We start from the raw sequence: 24,904 nt of genomic DNA, 5'->3' as shown, positions 1-24,904 counted from the left end.
ATCAGCCCAGAAAAGTGAATTGGACTGAGGCCTGTCAAACTGCTTTTGACACCCTCAAAGCTGCCATGTGCACAGCACCGGTGCTTAAGGCACCTGACTTTTCCAGTGAGTTCATTGTGCAAACTGACGCTTCAGAGCAAGGCGTGGGAGCAGTACTCTCACAGATCAATGATGAGGGCAGAGACCAACCAGTGGCTTTCATTAGCAGGAGGCTAATCCCCAGGGAACAGAAATGGAGTGCCATTGAAAGAGAAGCTTTCGCTGTGGTCTGGGCTCTGAAGAAGCTGAGGCCCTACCTGTTTGGGACTCACTTCCGTGTTCAGACCGACCACAGACCCCTCAGATAGTTAATGCAGATGAGGGGTGAGAATCCAAAACTGTTGAGGTGGTCCATTTCCCTACAGGGGATGGACTTTACGGTGGAGCACCGCCCTGGTACAGAACACGCCAATGCTGATGGTCTGTCCAGATTCTTTCGCCTTAGTGATGAGGACTCCCAAGAGGTTGGGTAGTTCTCCCCACTTTCAGCTGGAGGGGACACGTGTTAGACCTGACACCTTTGGCGTGGTTTTCCTCCCATCTTTTTGCCTCTGACTCATGTATTTTTGATGCTGTGCTGGATTTCGTTTTTGCTGGTTTAGATGTTTTGGACACTCTGCCACTGCTGATCAGTGCCAGAGTGTAAGTGCTACCTCTGTAAATTGTCATATTGATTGAATATACCTGATTGGCATATTTGTATCACCATGAAGTCCCTAGTAAAGTGCACTGTGTGTGCCAGGGCTGGTGATGACAGATGCTACTAGTGGGCCTGCAGCGCAGATTGCGCCACCCACATGAGTAGCCCTAAACTGGTGACTCTGCCAGCGCAGGGCCTGGATGCAGTCAGTGACTGCCATGTCCCCCTGGCCAGTGTTCCCCCTGGCTGGGCCTAACCCTTCCCTGTCTGTGCACATCAGTCATCCCTATGGAAGGCTCAGGGTACCCCCCTGGGCAGGGTGCAGTGTATGGATAAGGTAGAGCATGTACTAGTGCAGGTCACATGCTCTGGTAGTGGGCAGCAGCCATTGTGTGCGCTCACTGCTGTAAGGCTATCTTGCTCCATAGAATAACATGGGGGAGGCTGGTCCCAATGGATACCAGCCTATCTTCTCATAGGAACAAGATGGGACATAGGTGAAAGATATCCCTGAACTCAGAATTTAATAACACATCTTTTAGTGATGGTTGTTTTTGAATCCTGTGTTTGAGAATAGTACTTTTAGAAAGTGGCTGTTCTCTTGTCTAAACCTTTCTGTGTGCCTGGGCCTGTTTGTGGATTGCCTGTCTGGTCTGAGTGTGACAGGGGCTGCAGAGCCCCCGGAGGGAGGGGGGTCGGAGTCAGCCCGTGGATGAAAGGCAGCATCTGCTGCCAGGGAAGCGGGAGGAGATAGCCCCTGATAGTGAAGGGCTGTGCCTGCCTGGCCACCATGCTGGCTCCCCCTCCTGCCGGCCAACTGTCACCTCTGACCCTGATGCTGACAGGAGAAGGAAACCAGAAACACCCAGCGCTCCAGAAACCCCCAGAACTGGTTTAGACCGGGCTCAGGGCCCCCTTGCACACAAGACTTCAAAAGACTTCAAAGGACTTCAAAGACTTTTAGGGGTATAAGAGAAGGACCCCTGACTACAGAAGATTAGATTCTAAGATTCTACAATCAAGAAGGAACCTCTGCTGGAAGAAGGACTGCTGGAGAACAAGAGGAAGATTGCCTTGCTGTGTGCTCTAAGGGCTGACCTGTTCTGCTGTTGCAACTGAAAGCTGAGGAGGAGAAAGGGACTTTTGCTGTGTGCTGTGACCCTACCTGCTTAAAACGACAAGATTTTGCTGTGTGCTGTGTCTGCAAACTTGAATCTCCAAGGGCCTGAGAAGAGCTGGCCCCCTGTCTGCAACCCAGGGACATAAAGGTTGCCCAAGGACTACAAGACTCTGCTGTGCCCCCTGAAGCTGCTGTGTGGCGACGAGATCGTGAAACCCTGTAGTTTGGCTGCTTAGCGCACTGGCTGCTCTCTAATTTGAGTGAGGGCGCCGCGCTGACCCAGCCTGCTGTGTGGCCAAGATCGACGTGTTCATCGACACGTGTGTGGTGCAGACCGGAGACTTGTGGGCCTCCCTAGCGCAAGAAGCGCTGAAAAACCAGTGTGGGCCGTGTCACCGTCGCAGCCCGGGGTCAGACACCCCCGTAGAAGTGCCCCGTATCTTGCCGGTGTTTACGCTGCGAAGTTCGAGCCCGCCGCGCTCGGATTGGGTGAGAGAGCCGAGCCCCCTCTCCAGAGCCGCGACGGGATTGGCTGTTGGAGCGTAGCGTCATCAGCGAGGCCGTGCTGCCATTGGTTGGCGGCCTCGCGTTCAGAGGGGCTCGTCACAGGAGCCGCGACGGGATTGGCTGCCTGGACTGAAGCTGTAGGGAGAGCCGAGGAATTGCCGTGATCACCGCCGGGACCGGGGAAGACTGACCTGACCTCGCCGAGGGATTCCAGAGCGTCCCGCACCCCTGGCCTGCCGTCCCCCACAAGGTGAGCAGCACCACCTCCCCCGCCGCTCGTTGGATTGTCGAGAGCGGGCGGGAGAGGAAAGGGGACCGGCCGGGGCGGGGACGCGTGCGATCTGCACGGCACGGTGCGCCTGAGGCACAAGAGACAGCGAGGTTGTACCTGGGGAAAGAAAGAGTCCCGGGGCCTCGCGAAGAAGCGCATTTGCAGCGCTTGAAGCCCCCAAGTAAGATTACCCGTGGGCAGTGTTTTGAATGCTCGTTTTTAGAGCTTAGACCAACAAAGTAAATATCCCTCGTTTTTGGGTATTGAAGAGATAAGAGACTTGAGACTATCTTTTTATTAAGAACTTCCTATTTACAAGGGCATCCATTAAGATTAAGTGCAACCTTTACCTGAAGAAGTGATTATCGTGTATTACTGCTTTTTACTGCCTGCAACTAGATAAAGTTATATTTTTATAAAATATACTTACCTGTGTGGTCTCAGTTTGTGGTGGATTGGGGATTACTGTGGTGTTAAGTGCAATTATTATACACATTGCCTTGGGGATAAGCCTGCCTGCTCGCGCCAAGCTACCTAGAGGGAGAGCGGAGGTTGTCTACTGTGTGTATTCCTTCACCCTGACTAGAAGCAAGGGTCCCTACTTGGTCTAAGGTACTTACCTCTGCCAACTAGAGACCCCCAGATCTAACATATTGCATTTATAAATCTCCATAGAAGTGGGGAAGTCCACCACTGTTACTGGAGATTACCATGCAGCGAGATACTTAAACGTATAATAAGGACCCAATAGAATTCCAGGAGTCAAAGCAGGGACCAAAAGGAGAAATAAAACGGATCTAAATATTTCCTGCACTTTTTCTTTCAAATAGGTTTCCAGCTTTGGTAGTAAATAATGACCCAGATAATCACATTCCAAATGGTGACAGAATAGAAAAAGAGCAAGAAGGCAATACCAGCAATGAGATCTTATTCTCCGCAGTTGGTGCGAACCCCTCTGAAGTAGATCCAAAAAAGTAATAGGTTTAATAAGGTGAGAAGTCACCTTTGAAGCTAAAATAATTGGCAAAGTGAAGTAGAAGAGAGTACAAACAAGGGCATTACAATCGGCATAAAAAGATAGCCCATTTAACGATAACGATTCATAAGTTCATGCAAATGGAGGCCCACATTTTTAGCCTGATCTAATTTGTAAAAAAAGAATCAAGTGACACCGAAAACTAAGGTAGACATTTTGGGCAATGCTCTTTTTAGATATTCCAAAAGGATGAACTAAATAGAAGAATGTGCTGACTCGCTAAAGCAGACATCTACAGAAAGCGAATCCTAAGTGAACTCCATCATACTGGAGATCTTGGAAAAACGGAAGATCTTAAGAAATGGAATCACCACTCTAATCTTGGACAGTCTTAGTTCAGGAAAGAATAAAAGTCATTAGTTTGTATGGAATAATTTGTAAATGACTTATTTAGTATTCATTCAGAAGAAGGGGAAAAAACTATAAAAGCTTTGCTTTACTAATGTCAAATGAGAAAAGTTCCTCATGCAATCTTTTCAAAGCTCTTAGAGACATTGGCCATCTTAATCAGCAGAAAGGGTAACTGGGAGTAGGGGAGCGAAGTTTGGTGGTTCAAAATGGGGGCTAGGTGGGGTTTGGAGTGGCAGAAAAAGGAAACATAAGCTACATGCATGGATATGGTATTAACTTATCTTTGCAGAAGGGTAAAACGGCAGACTAGATATAGTACATCTAGATTAATTTAAAAAGGCTGAATGTTCACCTTAGATGGCAAGTATATTTGTAAAATCAAATAGGCTAAAAGCAACTGTGACTCTTCAAGCGATAAATTAACCTTTTGGGGTTAATAACTATTTTGTACAAAGGCCCCAAGATTCAGAGAGCTGTTGTATCCTGGGTGAACGGGGCCAATACCGGAGAGGCTACCATTAGTACAAAGGCCACAATATAAAAGTTTTACCAGATGATACACATTAAACAAAAGTTAGCTGGCCAATGATGCAGATTTCCTAAAGGAAAATTCTCCTTATTGCAGCCTGTTATTACAGCCCTATCACAGATGATCCTTTCACTCGGTACAAATTATTTATCTCCTTGGCATCTTATGCTCCCCTGTACATTATTAGCAGATGTTAAGAGCTTCCTAGGAATACTACAAGGCTGCTTGGGTTAAAATTACTTAATGCTTTTTGAGTTTGATCAAAGACTTTATAAGATCTACAACATAGGGTGCCCTTAGTACCAAGGGGTTTTGCTGTACATGCTACTGCTAGAGGAGAGAAGAAAGATCTGTTTCAATGACATTTTAGGCTACTGAAAGATGAGACCATTCATCAATTAAAGGGTCGCAGAACATTACATTACCCACAGGCTGTGCTTTGCATGCTCAGAAATTACTTGCCACATGCGAGCGGCTTTCTGCACTGGTTAATCAATCCCATTTTCACTAGGGACTATGCTAACATTATTGAGACAATGATATGGCATCAGTTTGCAATGTGTTGCTTAATTTTGTATATTCAAATTGTTTCTTTAGAAATACATTTCTAACTAATTCAACACTATTGTATGACACAGGAATGAATCACTCGCCTTCTACAAATAACTGGTATTCGCAAACATACATCATGGTGGCGAAATCGAACGAAAGTGGGTATAACATTTGTCACTGAACAGTGGGAGAATTTCTGGAACACAAAATATATGAATCTTTAAATTTTAAAGAAAGTCTTTTGAAGAATTTTAATACCAGCTCATGTTTCACTTTAAGTTTCAGAAATGGATCCATTTTACTCATAAACCTATAAACTGGAATTTCTTTCATACTAAGAGCATAAACATCTTAGTGTGTAACTCCCTAATCTCTGAGGCCCTAAAGATCCTTTATAGCATCAGAAGGATGCACTGGAGGAGGAAAAGTTGCTACTAAGTAGTATTGATATACATATGGTCGAGTGGGATGCATGTGTCCAATTTGATGCATTAAATCCCTCTCTTGGCAAATTTAAGAAGGATACATATTATTTTTTATGTTTTAGGCTTTACCATCTATGCTCATGTGAGTGATCAAAGTAATTGAGCTTAATGGTAGAAAGTCAGGCATCGCCTAATAATAAAACTGCATTCTTTGGGAGGGGCTGGATATTGGTGCATGACATCTTTTAAAGGTGGAACATGCAACTTCGCTTTCTGCCCTGATAAATTAAACAATTATAGCACATTAATGTAAAATGTTTATCTTAAAATGTAAAATAAAGAGAGAGTAAACAGTGAGGCCGATGGTGAAATCTGAAGTACTGTAACAGTAAATGATGGTGCTTGGAAAAATGTTTCAGAATATATAAGGGAAAGAGTTTAAATACATACTTTCTTCACAAAAAAATCAAGTTAAAGTCAGATTACATAGCTTAATTTCTGAAAATTAAAGTGAATTACCATCATTTTATCTGAAAGAACCGTTTGGTTTACTCTGGGGGGGAAGTTGACCTCAATTTTACTGGGTTTGGGTAAAACATGCCCTAACGTCTAGCATTGTTAGCTCGAGAACCCCAATCTTGGGCCAAATACCGATTGCCTCTGTATGAAGATGTAATGATTCAATATTTTGTGAAATCGTAAGGCTTAAAACCATTATTTAAGGCTCCCTAAATATAACTTTATTTTTATAGAAATAAAAATAGTAGGCATTATAGATTGCAGGAAAAGGTGATGCTCTTAAATATTGATGCTAAAGCCTTCTTACGTGGTAGCAATTAAAGGACACAAACCATATTATTACAACGCACTTTTCAATTGCATCATGTGTTACGCAACTGCCAGAAATGGGTCATGGCGTAAGACAAGACGGGGATCTCTTGGCAGCTGTGTTAGCCTTTAAGACAGACACATTTAACTTTTTTTTTTACTGAACAAGGCTGAAGTTCACATTTAAATCATTTCTTTTACCGTCACACAGGTGGAAATTTGGACACAGCAGAGAAATATTACTACAGAAGTATGCAAGCTTAACTCTCCAAATCGGTAATGATTCCAGGATTATCTGTGAGTTACCCACTTTGACGTAGCTGCTGCTGGCAGTAGCGATCATGAAACCAGGGAATCTGAAACTCTGGACACTCCAAGCAGACAGCTCTGTTGAGCTCCATCAGGCGCAAGCGTATCTTCATGTTTAAGCTCAAAGACAGGGCTGAATTTGGATAAAAGAGTGATTATGGTCAGTTAAATGATAGTTTCATTTCCTCAAACGCTCTCTGAAAAAGTAAAAGTTTTAAGCAGTATAATCGTTATTGTATGAAAACGAAATGAGATTATTGATCTTAATCATCCTTTTTTTCAAATTTGAGTGCTACTCTTGTATACCTACAAACTTGAAAGTAACCTGTATTAAATTTTTTATATCTTTTTTAATATAAATAAAATTAAATGTACATTTTCTTGAATCTGAGAGAAAAAGCCGTGCTGAGATGTTAGCAAATGTCTTCATGGATTAAATGAAAAGGGATGCTACAAAGCAAATGAATAGTAATTTTCGGGATCCCGCTCACCAGCCTTATTTAGGAACAAAAATACAGTATTTACAAGGGAAAAAACATTCAATTCACAGAATTAGTACGGAGCAGTAGGATTTTGACTGTGTATTGGAGTTACACCCAAAATTTTGTGGGGGGAGAGTGGGTAGGGGTAGCAGGATTAGGGGGGTGGTGGTTAACAAACGTTTGCACATAGTACCCTGCCCTGAAAACATTCAGAAATATATTCCTGCATGGGGTGTAATTCCAGATTCAAAGGAAGATTCCATCTATGGCCATAAAAGCATTGCCAACCAAGATGAACTCACAATCGAGATATCCATGCTAAACAGGACACATTTCATTAAACGGATAAAGACAACTTTAAACCAAAAAAGCCTAGGCACAAATGGCAGAGCTCTGCACTAAAATGTACGACTATTTGCAACACAGAATGGAGATGTAAGCCCTCAACCTCCGAGCAGGGAGCATGTGCCCTGCATAAACCATTCAGAACGCACAGAGTTTTCAGATGAGAGCTGGACCTCTGCATACGTCAGATTACAAAAGACGCAGCCAGATACTAAATGGCACATTGCGTAATCAGCAATGGTATTAAAAAACATAAACCTTCAATGCTGTATTTGTGTCTCGTTGCACATCTTAATGTTACAGTTTATTTTATTTTATTTATTATATTTTATTTATTTATTTATAAAGTTTTATAAAGCGCGAACTTGATCCCGAAGGATATCAGAGCGCTTTACAATTTGAGGCAAAGGTAACAAAATCAGAACATTAGTCTAACATGGGGAATCTAATGGGCATTGAGATAATTACTCCTCTGTATGACAATCTAGTGAAGGAGACCAGACCCCCCCCCCCCAACGACACAGATGAGTTCCACTTACTGTATTTCATGTTTTCATCCAATTCTATATTCACAATGTTACTATTATAAATTAAAGATAATAGTTTTCTTTCATAACTGATATTGTACTTTTAACAACCCACATCCCTTTGGCAGTACCCATCACATGTGAAGTTCAGAATCACAAGCTCTATCTGGTCATGCATGAATTTATCTAACAAATTACACATCATTTCCTTTCAAGCTGCTCAGATACTGCCTTTAATGATCATAAGGTAACAAAACCAATATATTTTTTATGAAGAACTTCTATCCTAAGACCTATAATGTGAGAATTTGCAAGATCGTCCGGGCTCCCTGGCTGAATTAACCTGAACAATTGTTCTTGCGTAAACTTTGTACTTGACCCAAAGCATTGTCATCCAAGTATATTTATTTATTTTTATGATTACATTTATGAATGTATTATTATTATTACTTAGCAATGTTTTTAGAACAAGCACAGGACCGGAGAGTGTTAAAGCACTTTACAAACATCAACTGAGCAACCAGACAACAGACAAAGCAACCGTATGGACACAAATACTTTGGGCATGAAAGGCCCTTCTTCCCCACATCTCACCTCAAATTAAAGTATGACTGGACAGGCCTCCTCATTGCCACTTTCACATTAAAGCATTTCCTGGGCCCTCTTCAATGGTCCTTTCTAAGGTAAGCTGGAGGCCTCCTTAACAACTGGGCCATCCTGCCAAAAGCCCTACAGCATTGGTACTGCCCTGGAAGCAGTTTCACACCTTTAAAAGGGGGAAGAACTGGGCGGGAGCTTAGCTCGGACAGGCTAATGCAAATTTGTCTTTTGTAGTTACAGGCAAGAACAGTATATGTTTCTAAAAGCCACATTTCCTTCAAGTTTATCAAACATCCAACCTAACCATTGAATATGGTTTTTAATAAAAATTAAAATCAATGGTTGGATGGACTCTATAGCTTTTTCCATACTAAAGTTACAACATTCTCATATTACTTTTACTTTAGCTTTTCTCATAGGAAAATCCATAACATCAACACCCTTAATTGAGCTTTTAAAGGCTATTCATTGCAGAAGCAAGCGAACGTTTAACCCTTACATATTCTGCTTTTAAATATTAGGCACTTTGCCTTGTGACCTGCAAGAATATTTAGGGGGTGGCCTGCTTAGCATTTAAAAGTAGACCGTTTTCCTGCCATAAAGGGTTTGTTTTGGTAGTTCTGCTTGGTTTTTAAAGAGCAGGAGCCAGGCTACAGTTGTAGCTTGAAGCCATGTTTTGCTAGTCATCCTAGCCATCCCTGTGAATGGCTTAATACATGCTGCAGTCCACAGGTGACTTAACTTCCCTGCTGTTGGTGTATTGTCCTGCACCACGTACTGTGTTCCCTACTGGCAAATTAAATATGCCTACTGGGGTTTAGCCAATGTTACCATGTTTTAGTGGTCAGAGCAATACAATGAGAACTGGAAAGCAGTGCCCCAGTGTCTAGAGTTTTTAAAAAAACAGCAGCAAGCTATAGTTAAGTGTTGAAATGACTTAAGAATTAAAGTTCAAAAACCAATACAAAAAAAACCTGAAATTCGTCAGTTACACCTTAGTGACCTAACCATAACTTACAAACTTGACATGCTCGGTTTCAAACCTTACATATTACAGCACTCATGACATGTTAAACTACATCACTGATGACATCAGATGACATCTCAAATGACATAATTGATTATATATATATTTATTAGGGTTTCCAGTTTTATATTATTTATTTATTTAACATTTCAGTCTGTATTTATCCATTTTTATTTTATGGCCATCTTATCAATATTTATCCATATTTATTTTGTGTTCTGTGAATAAACAAAGTTTAAATATGGGTAATTTCCACATTTATTTAACTAATAAATATGCACTCATATTTTGACTCCTGTCATGCTTTAGTAAATTAAGCAGCCAAATAGGACATAACAGTACACACAGAGGTCAATATTGGCATCATAACACAGATGGACGTTGTTGACATATGTTATTTAATGAAATCTCATCCTATTTTGTAACTTTCCATGACATCTTAATGAATGACAATATGGAAAGGCACTCAGAAGAAGCCCAATTCTCTGTATTTTTCAATTATTTTTTAAATAAATACAGACACAAAACACATTGTTTTCGGTCTGTATTTATCTGCAAAATCAGAAAACTGTGACACGAAACACAGACACGAAACACATTCTATTCGATCTGTATTTATCTGCAAAATCAGAAAACTGTGAGCCCTTGTAACATTTTAAACAAAACAAAAAACAGTTATAGTTAGCTCAAGTAACTAACTCACGCCTCGCACAGTCATATTATTAATGATGTCATTTCAGTTGTCATCAATTATATTATCAAGGATGTCACAGAACATGTCATTAGTGTTTTAATAGGTGGGGTCATAAGCAGTGCCTGGCAAGGGCCCAAGTAATAGGTAAGCGAGCTAACTGTAACTGGTAAATTTCAGTGGTTATTTTTTATTTAGAATGTTACTTTTTACTGACATTTTCACCTAACTAGAACATCTCTTTAACCTTTGTTTTTTTCATGTAATTTCTGAGTTTTTTTTAATCATAAATTAACAACATAAAGGGTGTCATTTTAAGTAAGGCAGACGTGGTGGCTTTGTTGAGTTGAAGAGGTATTTATATTCTTTATGCAGCAGATTCAGCTTGGCACATCAGTAGACTTTGTGCCTGCAGTGACATGTGCATGGCCTGCTTAGTTTTTACTTTGACATGGGAGGTGGAAGTATCCAGCTAATTTGACCTCTAAGCTTAAGACAAATGGTGGACTTTGGCCCTGAGAGACAATAGCAGGAATCCTGTTCACCTTCTTCATCACAACCTCTTTCACCCTGGCCCTGGAGCTCCTTGCTGCTGTTAACTTAACATCAATAGATGAAGTAATGGAGTAACACTGAAATATAGAAAACTTGAACAATAATATATTAACCAGGTTCTGGAGGCTATTACAAAGACAAGACACAGTCGTTGATTTAACTTGAAAATAAACATAATATTTAAAAAACTTTAAAAAAAGTTTTACTTTATCTGCTAAACTCAAGATAGACATGGCAAAATATGAATTAAAACACATACTTTCAAGCTGAGCATCCAATCTGGCTAGGTAGTTGATGTGAAATATTTCCTTGATTAGCTCCTCTGGAAAGTACTCCGCAACTGCCAAAGAGTAGCCAAGAAGAACCAGGAGATGAGGATCAAGCGAACCTTGAAGAAGAAATAAATACAAAGCTGAATACCTGAATATTACACATTTCTTTAAATCCTGCAATCACATTAGAAAAAACATTTAACAGGCCACTTCTGCACCATCCATTTGAATTGATAAGAATATATGCAACCTACACTGTAGGCAGGCTTTTTCATTCTCGAACCACACTGCAATCTCAAATATTATCTCTAGATGTTTCTTCTCTGACGAAGCCCAGGGTATGTATATTACTCAGCGACATTGTAGTAACGCATGGGCTAAGGGCCGCGAATGGCCATGCAACTTCTGACATCTTCCAAATTCTACTTTTAGAAGTGGCCATTATTATAGTTATATTGATTAAATATTCATTCGACATCCAATTAGGGCTTTATGTAGTGGATATGGAAGTAGAACCAGGAATGGCCAGTGATCACTATGCCCTCTGTACCCCAATCCATCATGGTTTTTTAACGAATGGTTGGGCAATGAACAATGCAGACGTAAACCCAATTTTTTGTATAAATGTTCGGAAAAACGTTAAATGGGCCTTGGTTTCAAATAACAATGTCATTATGCCTCACATTTATCAAGCTTATACAACACTCCCAAGCCCACATGAACATACTGACAAAAACTTGATTCACTCGGTTAGCCTCCATACTGAATTATCAGTGTGTCTAATTCAATATCTCACTAAGGCAGGGGCAAAGAGCTCCCCGCCCCCACAGTAGTCCCCAGGACTGGTTTACCAGAGATTGTAAATAAGCAAAGTTACTCCTATTAAGTGCAGTCACAACGGGTGATAAAATTGTCCTAAAGCTTCTCTGTGCAACCCTTATTTCAATTGTAAGGGATAAAAGGCAGTCCTGGGAGGAAGCACAGGAGGGCGATCTATCCAATGCCCTGCAATCTAAAAACATAAAGGCATTCTGGAAAATTATTGCCAACGAGAGTCGATCAGTTGACTTTCAACCAGAAGGAGCCTGTACAACCAGAGTTTCGGATTGCCCACATCTCTAATCTGTATGAAGAAAGGAGTGTTGGTGTACCATCCCTTGTACCCCGAGAACGTAGTCCCTTGGCTAGCACCTGAGCTTCTAGAAGAATAGCAGGGGTGCAGGAACTAGAGTCGAGTGAAACAGAGGCAGCATTACATCAGCTTAAGAGGGAGAGAGCACCAGGACCTATGGTGTACCATGGGGACCTGCATTTATCTCAACCCTCCATCTGGGTGCCCCATCTTAACATTCTCACAAAAGTGATTGTGAGGGGCGAGGAGATACCTCCCTCATGGAGAAAAGCAATTACTGTTCCTATTCATAAAACGTGTTGAAAGGGCCTCCCTTGTAATTATAGGCCTATAAGCCTTATTGACAATAGCCAAAAAATCTTTTGCAGGCTGGTGCTTTCTAGACCCCGGACATGGATAACTGAGAAAAATATTCTGACAGAATTCTAGGTGGGGTTAAGGAGTAAGGTCATCACGTTGTATCAGTCCTTCCTTTTTCAAACCATATGCTGGAAACGTATTCTCTTGAGGAAGGCCCAACTATACGTGGCCTATATGGATCTGAGGGCTGCTTTTGACCTCATCTCAAGGGCAAGCCTTTGGCGGGTGTTGGGAAACTATGGAGTTCCCGATGATATACTTAGGATCTTAATAACCCTCCACATGGAAATGTCTGCATAGGTAAGACCTCGCCCCAGATTCCCATCAGGTGTGGAGTAAGACAACGTATCACAACACAAGTACTCCCAAGATGACCCAGTCTGCTACTAGTGTATTTCAGGCTTACTAGAACAGTCTATAAATTGAAGATGGGTGGTATGTCCTACGTGAAGTTTATGCACCCCCTCATGCGTGGGGAAGGAAGCAATTCCTTTTGTTATTTTATTCCCTCACACACCCTAGTGGTGTCATGCTTCATCATTGGGACACCCTGACGCCTAGAAGTCAGGGTGGGCTCGACCGTATCTCAGGGAGTGCTTACTGCAATAGTTTTTGGCCAGGGGGATAAAGATTAAAAATCACTGTCAGATCCTGGTTTCCCTTTATTCTTGGATCCGGCAGTGATAATAAAAACAATGATAAATAGGGTCTGTGGGGACATTATGGTCCTAGGACCCTATTGCTAACATGTTTCTGTCCCTTGCTGCCCCATAAAGGGTGCTCGGGCTTTCATCAGGGCGCAAAACCCCTGGAAATTAGATAGTATGAGAATTTCCCTATACTATTCAGTGATAAGGGCAGATAGCTGCTACTTATATGAATGACGCCTTTGTCGCCAGTATTACTCCGTCTGTAAGGGGAAACAAAGACAAAGGGAAAACAAAAGAAGAAATACACACTTTGTTTTATCTGGATATGTAACTGTATGAATCTAGATTGCACTTGTGCTCATACCACCGTGTTTAAACAATTCTATTGTAGGTGAACGGGAGGGTGTACTCCCTCCAGAAGTTCCTCTCGGCCCCCCACCAAGCAAGGAAGCTTGTTCCTCGCGAGGTTGGTGATTCGTGGAGTAAGACAAGTGTGTTCTTTGGCCCCCATTCTTTTTAGTCTATATATCAATCAATGAAGCCGTGGAAAGAGTTGCTGACAAACTGTGATGCCCCAAAATAGGCAGGTTCCAGCACTCTGATTCCTATATTTGCCGATGACGCCTTGTTACGCTCTGGGACCCCACGGGCCTCCAGGCTTTTTAGACTGCTTTGTGTCCTTTTGCTCATCTAGAGTATTAGAGCTCAACCCTGCTAAATCAAAATATATGGCAATTAATCCCCATCATTCATTAAGGGGCGTGATGAAGGTGAGAGGTGCTCTCATTGAAGAGGAAAAAAACTGGGATTACCTGGGTGTCAGACTCGCTGACAACTTGACATAGCTGCTGCAGCTAGAAAAGAGAAGGCGATCCTCCAGCGTAGGGCTGGAGCTGTTGTAAGGAAATTTAAAGCCACCTCTAGCAGCGCACTTTCTCCAATCCTAGAAGTTTACAAGGAGACAGCACTTGTTGGGGCTTTATACGGAGTGGAGATGTGGGGCAGGTCAAATACCACTCCAATGATCATAGACAAATATTTGTTAAATCCATGTTTAATGGGTCAACAAGTACTCCCCTCCTATCCGTTCGCCTTTACATAGCACTCAACAGGGTGGATTCAGTAGCGTATTTGAGAACTCTAAAATACTAGGTATGCCTGTGGGTAACACCAGAGCTGGCTCCCTATCATGAAGTACTGGTTGAACTTATTGTCTCAGACAAAGAAGTAGCTATCTGTGACTTATCTTGTCATTTTATTTGTGCAACTGTTTATTCCATTTGGTCTTTGAAGGCTTTGAATTTGACAGTCTCTGGGGAAAAGCACCCTTTGAAGGGCAACTTTCTGGTATTTTCAGAGTGATTCTTCTTTTGCAACAACAACCTTAGTTAGGCAATTTACGGCAGGGGTCCTTTGAGTGCCTAGAGGACATCCCTATATATATTTTATACTACATCCCTTATCTTTAATTTCACCTGCATCCGATACTGGGTTGGAAAGAATTAGCAGATTTCAAACTGCAGACATTTGACAAATATATACTTTCTCCTTATGGTTGTTAAACATTTTGCAGGAGTAGGAAACACTGGGAATAGTGCTGCTCCATTTTTCTCAGAACGAGTGATTAATAAGCGCTAGATGGACATCTGACAATAAGTGAAATAAAAAAATAAGCATTAGAAAAGAAACCAAGAAAGAGATAGGTTGAGCTTACCTGGTATTAAGAAAAAATAAAAGCAAAAAGAAAGAAATCCCCCAAAAAAATCACAAAGCTGAGACTACCTATATGGCCTAGTCAAAAACTACTGGAGGATAAATTAGAATTATTGAGGGTTGTTCTTTGACAGTGGAATGAGAATTATTGAGGGTTGTTCTTTGACAGTGGAATGAACATAATTGGAAGAGACTGGAGAAAGTAATTAACCGGTTTCTAATATAACGACCCCAATTACGTAGACTGGAGAAAGTAATTAACCGGTTTCTAATATAACAACCCCAATTACGTAGTATGACTGGTAAATAAACAAGCGCTCCACTGTCCATTACAGGAACTGGCTGCCACGCCAGCACCTGCTGAAGTAACAAACTGTGCACAGAGAGTATGCATATGAGCAGTGTGCTGGGTGTTAGCCCCGCCCCTTCCCTGAACAATAATTTCAGGCGCTCTGGTTCTGCTAATGGATCGTGCAGTATCAGGATAAAAACGAGGGAAGAATTTTTACATCAGATGCCAACATTTTGAAAATAATAAAACTCCATGCTTAAAAGAAAGTAAAAACCAAAATTTCAACCCAATGTAAAAAAATTGGCAAATGTGACGATTAACAGGAATGGCACTTAGAGCAATATTTTTCACAGCAAATGTGACTATAAACAGGATTGGAATGACTCAAAACCAGAGCACTCGTGTCAAATGTATCAATAAACGGGAATGGAGCTTGGAGCGTCATCTTTCCCAGGAAATGTCACAATAAAAAGGAACGGAGCATTTGAAAATACGTGCGCATGTGTGGGCAGAAACCAAAGTAAAAAGTAGTGCGCCTAAACAAACAAATGTAGGGGCAAAGAACTCATATTAACCAGATGGAGGCAAGCCTTTTAGAAGGACACACGAAGTACCAAATAGAAAGCGATGGGCGGGTTGTAAGCCGACATTAATACAGCAGGTCTTGAGAAGACAGCACTGCCTAGGTGAGACCTAATGAAAAAAGCCCCAAATAAGGCGCAGAGCTGCCCAAAAATGTTCTTGACAATTTGCTTTCCCTTTATCCTTAAACACCTAACCCTGATTAGGAGTTGCACGATATTTGCAGTGTATTAACTACGTACTGGTAAATATTGGTACCAAGGGGGTAACACCTTGCCCGCTCAGTGCATTTATGAGTACTTACCCCACATAAAGAGTTATAACTATGCAGACACAGTTTTTACTGGGCAGAATTCTGAGTGTGGGAATTCACATTCTCATTTACTACCTGCTTTGCACAGATGGTTAATGTTGCCACCGGGGAAATATACTGGTGCGGTATATCGGGTGAGGGATAGAGAGTGGTAGAGGGAAGGCAGGGGCAGGGGCAACGGCAAGAGAACGGGGCCAGGCTGTGTTGTAGGTCATTCCTGCTTCGATTTTACCAGCCCAATTTACTGGCTGGTAAAATCTGGTCCTTTTTTCCACATTGGATAGATCCAAGGGCTAGTACAATTTTTCACTCATGGCAGAACGGAATTCAATGCCACACAGGATTTATTCTCCGCTCAACATGTAATCAGGCCTTAGAAATAATTCAATCATTTGAATTCATGAGGGATCTCTCTCTAAAGGGCAGCATGCAATATCCCAAAATAGTTTTCTAAATAAACCAGATAAATAAGAACATATTAAAATAAAAAGAGCAAATGTGCAATTATGTGCATCTAACCCCCACCCAGAGAGATGCAAGCCAGCCATAAACCCATGTTGAGAATAGCCTAAATATAGATGGGAAATGGGAACTTTTACTTTTTTGGTGTGTTTTCGGTTGTGTTGATGACTGGATGGAGGTGGGGGAGGAGATGTAGGGATGAAGCCACTTTTCGTGTCCATGCCAACTGTGTGCTGAAGGTGATTAAGGAGAGCAAATAAAAAAAACACATCTTGGCGACTTGTGTTACAATCATGATACAAATTATGCTGCTCTCACTCATAACATGCATTAGCATGTGCGTTTCAATATGAACCATTATGTTTTCATAAGCTACATTTTCAAGGATTATCAATAGAAGAGCAAACCACAGAACCAACTACTGTCCGAGTCAGCAAGTGCTGCAAGAAAGAGAAGTTTGTAAACAATACAGAGATTGTGAAATCTGCAAAACACAAGTAGGTCACTAAAAACTGTGAACGGTAGAAGGTTCAGAATAGGACCTGCTTTGCATCTTTCGTTGCTAGGCATACAGGATGGATGCACAGAGCTCTAATGATAGTTCTAAGCAAGTGTGTGCCTTAACTGTAAGAGTACCTCTCCATCTTCTGCATAACAAGCACTGGCAAAGTCAAATTAATTTCTGGCACTGGCTGGTAGCCTTTTGGCCATGCCAACATCTTAATGTTTTTGTAAATCAATATTACAAATATATTAAAATACTGTCTGTCTGTGCTTCGCAATATAGTTTTACAAAACATTAACATATGGCCATCTAAAGGAGTGCATGCCCAGGCAACCATCTTGGAATAGGATAAAAACGCGCTTGATAACTTGAAAGGCTGTGGCAAGGCACGCTTGTGATGCAGAGCACTCTAAGCTGCAGAAAAAGCCAATTAGTAGTGTGAAGTGGTTTGCGCTGTTGTTGTTTGTAACTTGTAGAATGCTCACTGCTGATGGTTCCCTTACGCATGTGCATTCCATGTTGAACTTAGAACTTACCTTTGTGTTGGCCAGTGACAGTTGCTTTTGTCTGATCATGTGTTGGCTATTGTTCAGTCTCTGCTGAGAATAAACTCGACGTTACTCTTACCACATCAATTGTAGTGACTCCTTACTACACAGTGTATCAGGAGATGCTAGGCCTCGCATATTTGACACCATGTGCAAAATAAATATTACAATGGATGTCCAACAAATTCCTGTCACCGAAAATAACTATCTTTCTGGGTGACAACACTGTGCTTTGGCAGAATGTCATGACTTTGGAGAAAGGAGCCATTGGCTACTGTTGGTTGACCCATTGCCCCCATAGTGTATTCATTCAGTGGTGGACGTAAGCAAAAGGTGAATGACAGTTGAACAGATAAATGAATAAAGAGGGTTGGCTGAAAGCCTCCATAGGCAAATACAATATATACATTTTTATTTATTTAATAAAATCGAAAGTCAGACCTAAAAATACTACATCATACTTACTCAGGTATGGAGTACATTTTTGAATGCACATCGCAAAGAACTCATCGCCTTGAGGAGGATCATAATTTAGCACACAATAAGGCAGAATAATAGCATACATTGCAGAATGATGGACCTGGACACAAAAATAAATACAATTCTGTTAGCACACTAGTGGAAAATTGTTAAAAATGCTTCAGATTATTTACATGTTACTAAGTATCATGAACATGCCATATTTGTTGAGATTTTAATAATTGTGCATGATTATTAACAATGTGAGATATTTACAGCAAACACCGTAAACTGCCTGCTTTTTCTGCTGACGAGGGAACAGGGAGAGAACATGATGTACCTTGGATCACACCATTTGGTTTAGTAGAGAAGACAAGCTCAGATCTTGATTCCACAGTAAATTACATACAGCCTCATTATGAACAGGTCCATAATTCTTAGTGGGACCATAACCCTGCTACTAGCCTAATTAGGCAGTATGGGGTCCACAAAGGTAGAGTGGACTTGGCATGTTCCTTCAGGAGCATTCAGCTACCGTGAAAGCAGTCGAAATCTCTGTGGAAATGTCAGGGAAGAATAATGAGGAACTACTCTGGCAACTAGATCTGAGGTACTGATTCCCCCAGTAATTCTTGAAAGCTCAGTGGGCTGTTGGCATTAAAATCATAATCCTAGTTAAATCCACACAACAGAGTTAATGGGACCTCTGATACTATTAATGTCAGAGGTAGGGAATTAACCAATGCACTGGGGCACTTATTAGAATACATCAATCAGACCTACTGTAAGTAAGTAGACTTACTGCTCCAGCTCGTTGTTACCAGGATAGACAAAACAGGTATATTGGTTGAAGTTTACTTAACATGCACAGTCAACTACTGCAGTCATCTGCCACAGTTCTATTTTAAAACCGTCACTAGATTAAAAACAAGAGAATACACTGGACTTTAACAGAGACAACCCTGTAACCTAGTAGATGCAGACATTTGCCTAGGGCAGCAAGGTAAGGGGCTGGCATTAAGTAACAAAGCAGTGTTATGTTATTTTGTGACTCCCATTATTAACCCTGTAATATTTCTGCGTCTTCTTACTTCTGATGTCTTTCAGAGTTTCATCATAGCTTCCCTCATCTTGCAATTCCATCTTCCATTTTCCCGTCTTCATGTCTCATCTTTATACATCTCCTGGTGTGTTACTGTTAGTCAGTGTCTTCCTGGGCCTCCCAATATGATAATATTCTTGATGCGATTCATTACAATGTCCATGCCTTCTCTGTCTTCCAAAGTCTTCCAATGTCTCATCGTCTTCCTTAAACTCCCAATGTCGCCTTTTGTTTTCACAGGATTTCTCATGTTGTCTGAAGTCTCCCTAATTGTTGCGCCCAATGTTTACTGTGGTTCCCAGTATCTTCCCTTACTCTTATCTCACCACATCAATGTCCTACTATATCTCTTAACTTCTCCTTGCACTTTTGTACGTAAAATTTATGAATGACATGTACTGGTTGCTCTTCTGGACCACTTTTCTCTGGCTTATTAATAAAAGGACCGAACTTTATGCTGGGGACTGTTCTAGTCTTGTGGATGTTGCTTCTATCCTTCATATTGATTTTCTTGACTTCCTGCTAAACTTAATTCTCTCAGTTGAAGAAAAAAAACTTACATAAGCAGTTCTAGGGAATACTTATTTAACAATTCAGCCACACTCCTGCTTCAATAAGCACTTCAGACTGGCGAGGCACTAGACTACTATGTTCTCAAACATGCTTGTCGATTATTTTTGTGAATAGTATCTCCTTTGTTTAATGTCCTGGAAAACTCTGTGAGGCAGAGCAAAGGTCAGCATGAAAGACACTGTTTTCAGGTCAGGTAACCAGGAGCTAGCACAGACGGCTGTGAAAACGACACGGAAAGGGCAGATAATGTAAGGTTTGGTGATACCAAGCAAACATTCAGTAGCAGAATGTTGTAGACTGGAGTAGTCTATTACGGTACTGTCCAGTGATATTAAATGAAACTCCACAATAGCTACATGTTGAAAAATAGAGGCTTAAAAGCTAGATTTTAGTGCTTTGCTTACTACAAATGCAGAGAAAACATTGATTTGATTAGAAAACAAGGCGCTATGAAAGAGGAGAGAAAGCAGGTAGCATGTTGACATTTCAACTGAGCCAGAGAGAATCACAACTACCTATTCCGGTAATCCGAAGTGGACATTTAGCACCTCTAGAACACCCGAATGATAGATTAGAAGCATGTGCAACCTTTTATAAAAATGTATACAACTCCCAGCACATGGATAAAGGGAAGGAAGAAACCGGATTACGCACATTAACCAACGAAAGGCTGAGCCCTCTTCAAAGATGATATTACTATACATGAAATCATCTGGGGAAGATGGACTGCCAGAGTATTTTTACAAGGCTTGCAAGGTTCAGAATTCATATGTGTTGTACAATGCCTTTAAAGAGGCAGAAACTACGAGGCACCATGGGTCTATATCAAATAGCACAATAGAAATCCTGTCACCTAAAGAAGGCAAGGACCAAGAGGAATATGGGAGTCATAGGCAGTTCTCTCTCGTCAATGTGGTTATCAATGTATTAGTTAGTTTCTCAAAGAACCATCGCAGAACACAGGCCCACCTTCTGTGGGAGTCTAAAGACTTGGGAGTGGACATACTCGCTATTTTGCTAGACGCTGAGAAAGCCTTGATCAGGTAAAGTGGGAGTATCTCTTTTGAATACCAGGTAGGTTTGCATTGGGATAGGAATTGATCACAAACAAATCAAACAGCTATACCACAACCTGACGGCGAGGCTAAATTGAGGGAGATACTTGTTGTGAGCAATTCACATTGGAAGGGGAATAAGAAAAGGTTGCCTCTTTTGGCTACTTCGGTTACTTAAGCATTGAAGCCATTAGATGTGGCCATACACTTGACCACATCCATTAGAGGTATTCGCACAAGTTAAAAGCTTCTTATATGCAGATTATATTCTTTTCATAACTAAACCGAATAAGTCTATCCCTGCACTTATGTCACTAATAGACTCACTTCTTGGGATACAAGATGAATTGATGAAAATGTGAAGCCTTACCAACGTATAAAGCAGAGTTCTCCAAAGTCGGTCCTGGAGGGCCGGATCCATGCCAGATTTTAAGCATATCCCCATTTAGATAAATGTCGTTATCTAAAAAATCTGCATGGATCCGGCCCTTCAGGACAGACTTTGGAGAATCCTGGTCAAGAGCGAACATCTGTATGAGAATACAAATGGGGGTGGGGTCGCACACTACTCACACACCAGCGGTGTCGCCCCTAAGGACTCTGGTCAATGTAGTAAAGTGTTCGCGATGCATCATCTTTCGATCTTCTGCTATCTTCGCTGTCTTCGCCATCCCTGGACACGTGTTTCGGGGTATCACCCCTCGTCAGCAGGGATAGGCCGTGTACTGGGGTTGGCGATGGCTGCCAATATCTGCCAGGTATAGTACCACTCAGGCGCGTAGGTGCGGGATCCCAGGCTCGTCAGCCCACTGCTCATGGGAGCTTTAAAGTTACAAATGGGGGTGGGGTCGCACACTACTCACACACCGGCGGTGTCGCCCCGAAGGACTCTGGTCAATGTAGTAAAGTGTTCGCGATGCATCATCTTTCGATCTTCTGCTATCTTCGCTGTCTTCGCCATCCCTGGACACGTGTTTTGGGGTATCACCCCTCGTCAGCAGGGATAGGCCGTGTACTGGGGTTGCCGATGGCTGCCAATATCTGCCAGGTATAGTACCACTCAGGCGCGTAGGTGCGGGATCCCAGGCTCGTTAGCCCACTGCTCATGGGAGCTTTAAAGTTACAAATGGGGGTGGGGTCGCACACTACTCACACACCGGCGGTGTCGCCCCTAAGGACTCTGGTCAATGTAGTAAAGTGTTCGCGATGCATCATCTTTCGATCTTCTGCTATCTTCGCTGTCTTCGCCATCCCTGGACACGTGTTTCGGGGTATCACCCCTCGTCAGCAGCTTTAACGTTTAAAGCTTTAAAGTTACAAGATAGCGAAGATAGCAGAAGATCGAAAGATGATGCATCGCGAACACTTTACTACATTGACCAGAGTCCTTAGGGGTGACACCGCCGGTGTGTGAGTAGTGTGCGACCCCACCCCCATTTGTAACTTTAAAGCTCCCGTGAGCAGTGGGCTGACGAGCCTGGGATCCCGCACCTACGCGCCTGAGTGGTACTTTACCTGGCAGATATTGGCAGCCATCGGCAACCCCAGTACACGGCCTATCCCTGCTGACGAGGGGTGATACCCCGAAACACGTGTCCAGGGATGGCGAAGACAGCGAAGATAGCAGAAGATCGAAAGATGGTGCATCGCGAACACTTTACTACATTGACCAGAGTCCTTAGGGGTGACACCGCCGGTGCCATTGGCGGGTGAGTTAGAAGAAAACAGCACTCTCGGGATTCAGGTAGCTTAACAGCACGGATTTATTTTTCAAACAAACAAACGCGTTTCGGGAAAGTTTCCCTTCGTCAGTGTTTACATCAGAACGTTTTTCGCAGCAACATTTTATAATTGCATTCTGGGTAGTTACAACAGAAATAGGACCAAAGTGGTTTTCGTTTTTTCGCGCCATCTTTGAATGTGCAATATATACAATTGGAAAGAATTATTTCATAAAATTCTTCCCCATGTAGCAGATCCAGCCATGAATTGGCAACGCATGCAATGTGCAAACATCCTTGCTTGTTACAGATGTATATCGCCGTGAATCGGCAAAGCATGCATGTGAACCACATTCATGATCTCTATTACTCCCATTATTCTGTATCTAATTGTGCCAGGAAACGATGTTCATCCCCTCGGGACATCGTATTTAACGAACAATATCGTTCCGGTATCATGTTGTCATATCTATTTAATCTTGCCGTGTATCGGCAATTGCAGCCCTATGGACCGCAAAAAATCCTGGGAACAATATACATTTACAGAAAATAGTGTGTAACCTACCTAAAAACCCTGATACCCTTTCTTCCACATTTATAACAAGGTACTCATAAAATAATTTATAATAACCACCTTTCAAAATTCATTAACAAATACTGTCAATTTACAAAGACTCTTGTCCTTTCATCCAATCATGATTTAGGAATTTTCAAACTTTATGATCAATGTATCATCATTCTCCAGCAATGCATCATGGGATTTAAGCTAAGTGTGATGCCATTTCTTCCCCCATGTTTAAGCCTAAATTAGTCCCACAAACCGCCCTGGATGCAATTGACATTTTCTCTGATGCCGTTACCAAGGATCTGATGAATATGAGGACTGAACAGATCTTTGAGAAAAGAGCTTTCAATACCACCAGGGAGCAACAAAAGGCAATAAAAAATCTATCGGAGGACAATTCCATTGTATGCAAACCCTCCGACAAAGGAGGAAATATTGTCATCATGTCAAGAGAATTATATGTGACTGAAGCAATGCGACAATTGAATGACGAAACCTGCTATGCCAAAACAACAAGGAAGGAATATCTGGCAAGCATAGATACATTGCATGAATTACTCAAGAAATGGCATGGCAAGCAGATGATAGAACTGGAGGAATATCTATTCCTGAAAACTGTCAATCCAATTTTGCCCACCTTTTATCATTTACCAAAAATTCACAAGAATACAGATCATCCACCAGGAAGACCCATAATCTCCTCAATAGGAGGTTTGACTGAAAATCTTTGTAAATATCTGGACCATTATCTTTTTGAATTTGTACTTTCGTTGAAATCATATCTCAGATACATCGGACTTCATCCAAAAAGTGGAGGAATTGAATTGGCAACCCACTCATGTACTCTTGACCTTAGACATAACAAGTCTCTATACGTGTATAGATCACGATCAGGGCATACATGCCGTAGAATACTTCCTGAATAAGAAACCACTGAAATATGCAATGCATAACAAGATGCTGATAGAGTTAATCAACTTTTGTTTACGAAATAACCTGTTTCTTTTTCAGGATGATATATACAAACAACTATCTAGTACGGCTATGGGCTCCTGCTTCGCCCCCAGCTACGCAAATCTTTTCGTTGGCTGGTGGGAGGAGCAGGTAGCCTGGGCCCCTGAGAATGCCATATGGAGCAGGAAATTGATAGCCTGGAACAGGTATATCGACGACCTGTTCCTGGTATGGGATGGGCCTGTGGCAGAGGCCAAAGAGTACATACAATTGCTTAACACGAACAACTGTAACTTAAAGTTTACCGGAGAAGTGAGCCAGGAAAAAGTTAACTATCTGGATCTTGAGGTGATGGTGAAAAATGGTAAAATCTGTACTTCACTATATCGAAAGCCCACAGCGGGAAATAGTGTTTTGCACGCCTCAAGTAGCCATCCCCACAAACTTATTAGCAGTATCCCCTATGGGGAACTGTTAAGATTAAAACGCAACTGCACTCAGGATGAAGACTTTGAAAGAGCAGCAAGGGAGAGCATAGAGAGATTCTCTGAGAGGGGATATAAAGATACTCTCCTATATGATACACTAAATAAAGTAAGGAAAATGTCTCGCAAGTCCCTTTTTGAGAAGAAGATGCGCCCAGACAATAATGGAAAATTCCGCATGATCACCACCTACTCAGCAAACTCCTCAAAGTTAAGGTCAATCATGACCAAACACTGGCATATCTTAAAAACGGACCACATTGTTGGACCTGATATTCCAGGGGCGCCACTTATAACATTCAAGAAGGCGAGGTCCTTAAGAGATCA

The 24,904-nt window shown here is 41.7% G+C and overlaps 1 protein-coding gene across 2 annotated transcripts in view; it reads right to left on the bottom strand.

Annotated features, from left to right (window-relative positions):
* FASTKD1 (FAST kinase domains 1) overlaps nucleotides 1-24,904 on the bottom strand; it is a 253,793-nt gene that overhangs the window by 50,831 nt on the left and 178,058 nt on the right. For both annotated transcript variants that reach the window (XM_078681609.1, XM_078681610.1), the window contains 3 exons: nucleotides 18,129-18,243; nucleotides 11,094-11,222; nucleotides 6,609-6,740 (listed from right to left, as the gene is read on the bottom strand). In XM_078681609.1, the coding sequence (XP_078537735.1) occupies nucleotides 6,609-6,740; nucleotides 11,094-11,222; nucleotides 18,129-18,243 (376 nt within the window). The remainder of the gene's footprint in view (nucleotides 1-6,608; nucleotides 6,741-11,093; nucleotides 11,223-18,128; nucleotides 18,244-24,904) is intronic.

Source organism: Lissotriton helveticus, chromosome 3_1, assembly GCF_964261635.1.
Source record: "Lissotriton helveticus chromosome 3_1, aLisHel1.1, whole genome shotgun sequence".
In the NCBI taxonomy this organism is placed as follows: domain Eukaryota; kingdom Metazoa; phylum Chordata; class Amphibia; order Caudata; family Salamandridae; genus Lissotriton; species Lissotriton helveticus.
This window is presented reverse-complemented; position numbering and strand designations above follow the sequence as displayed.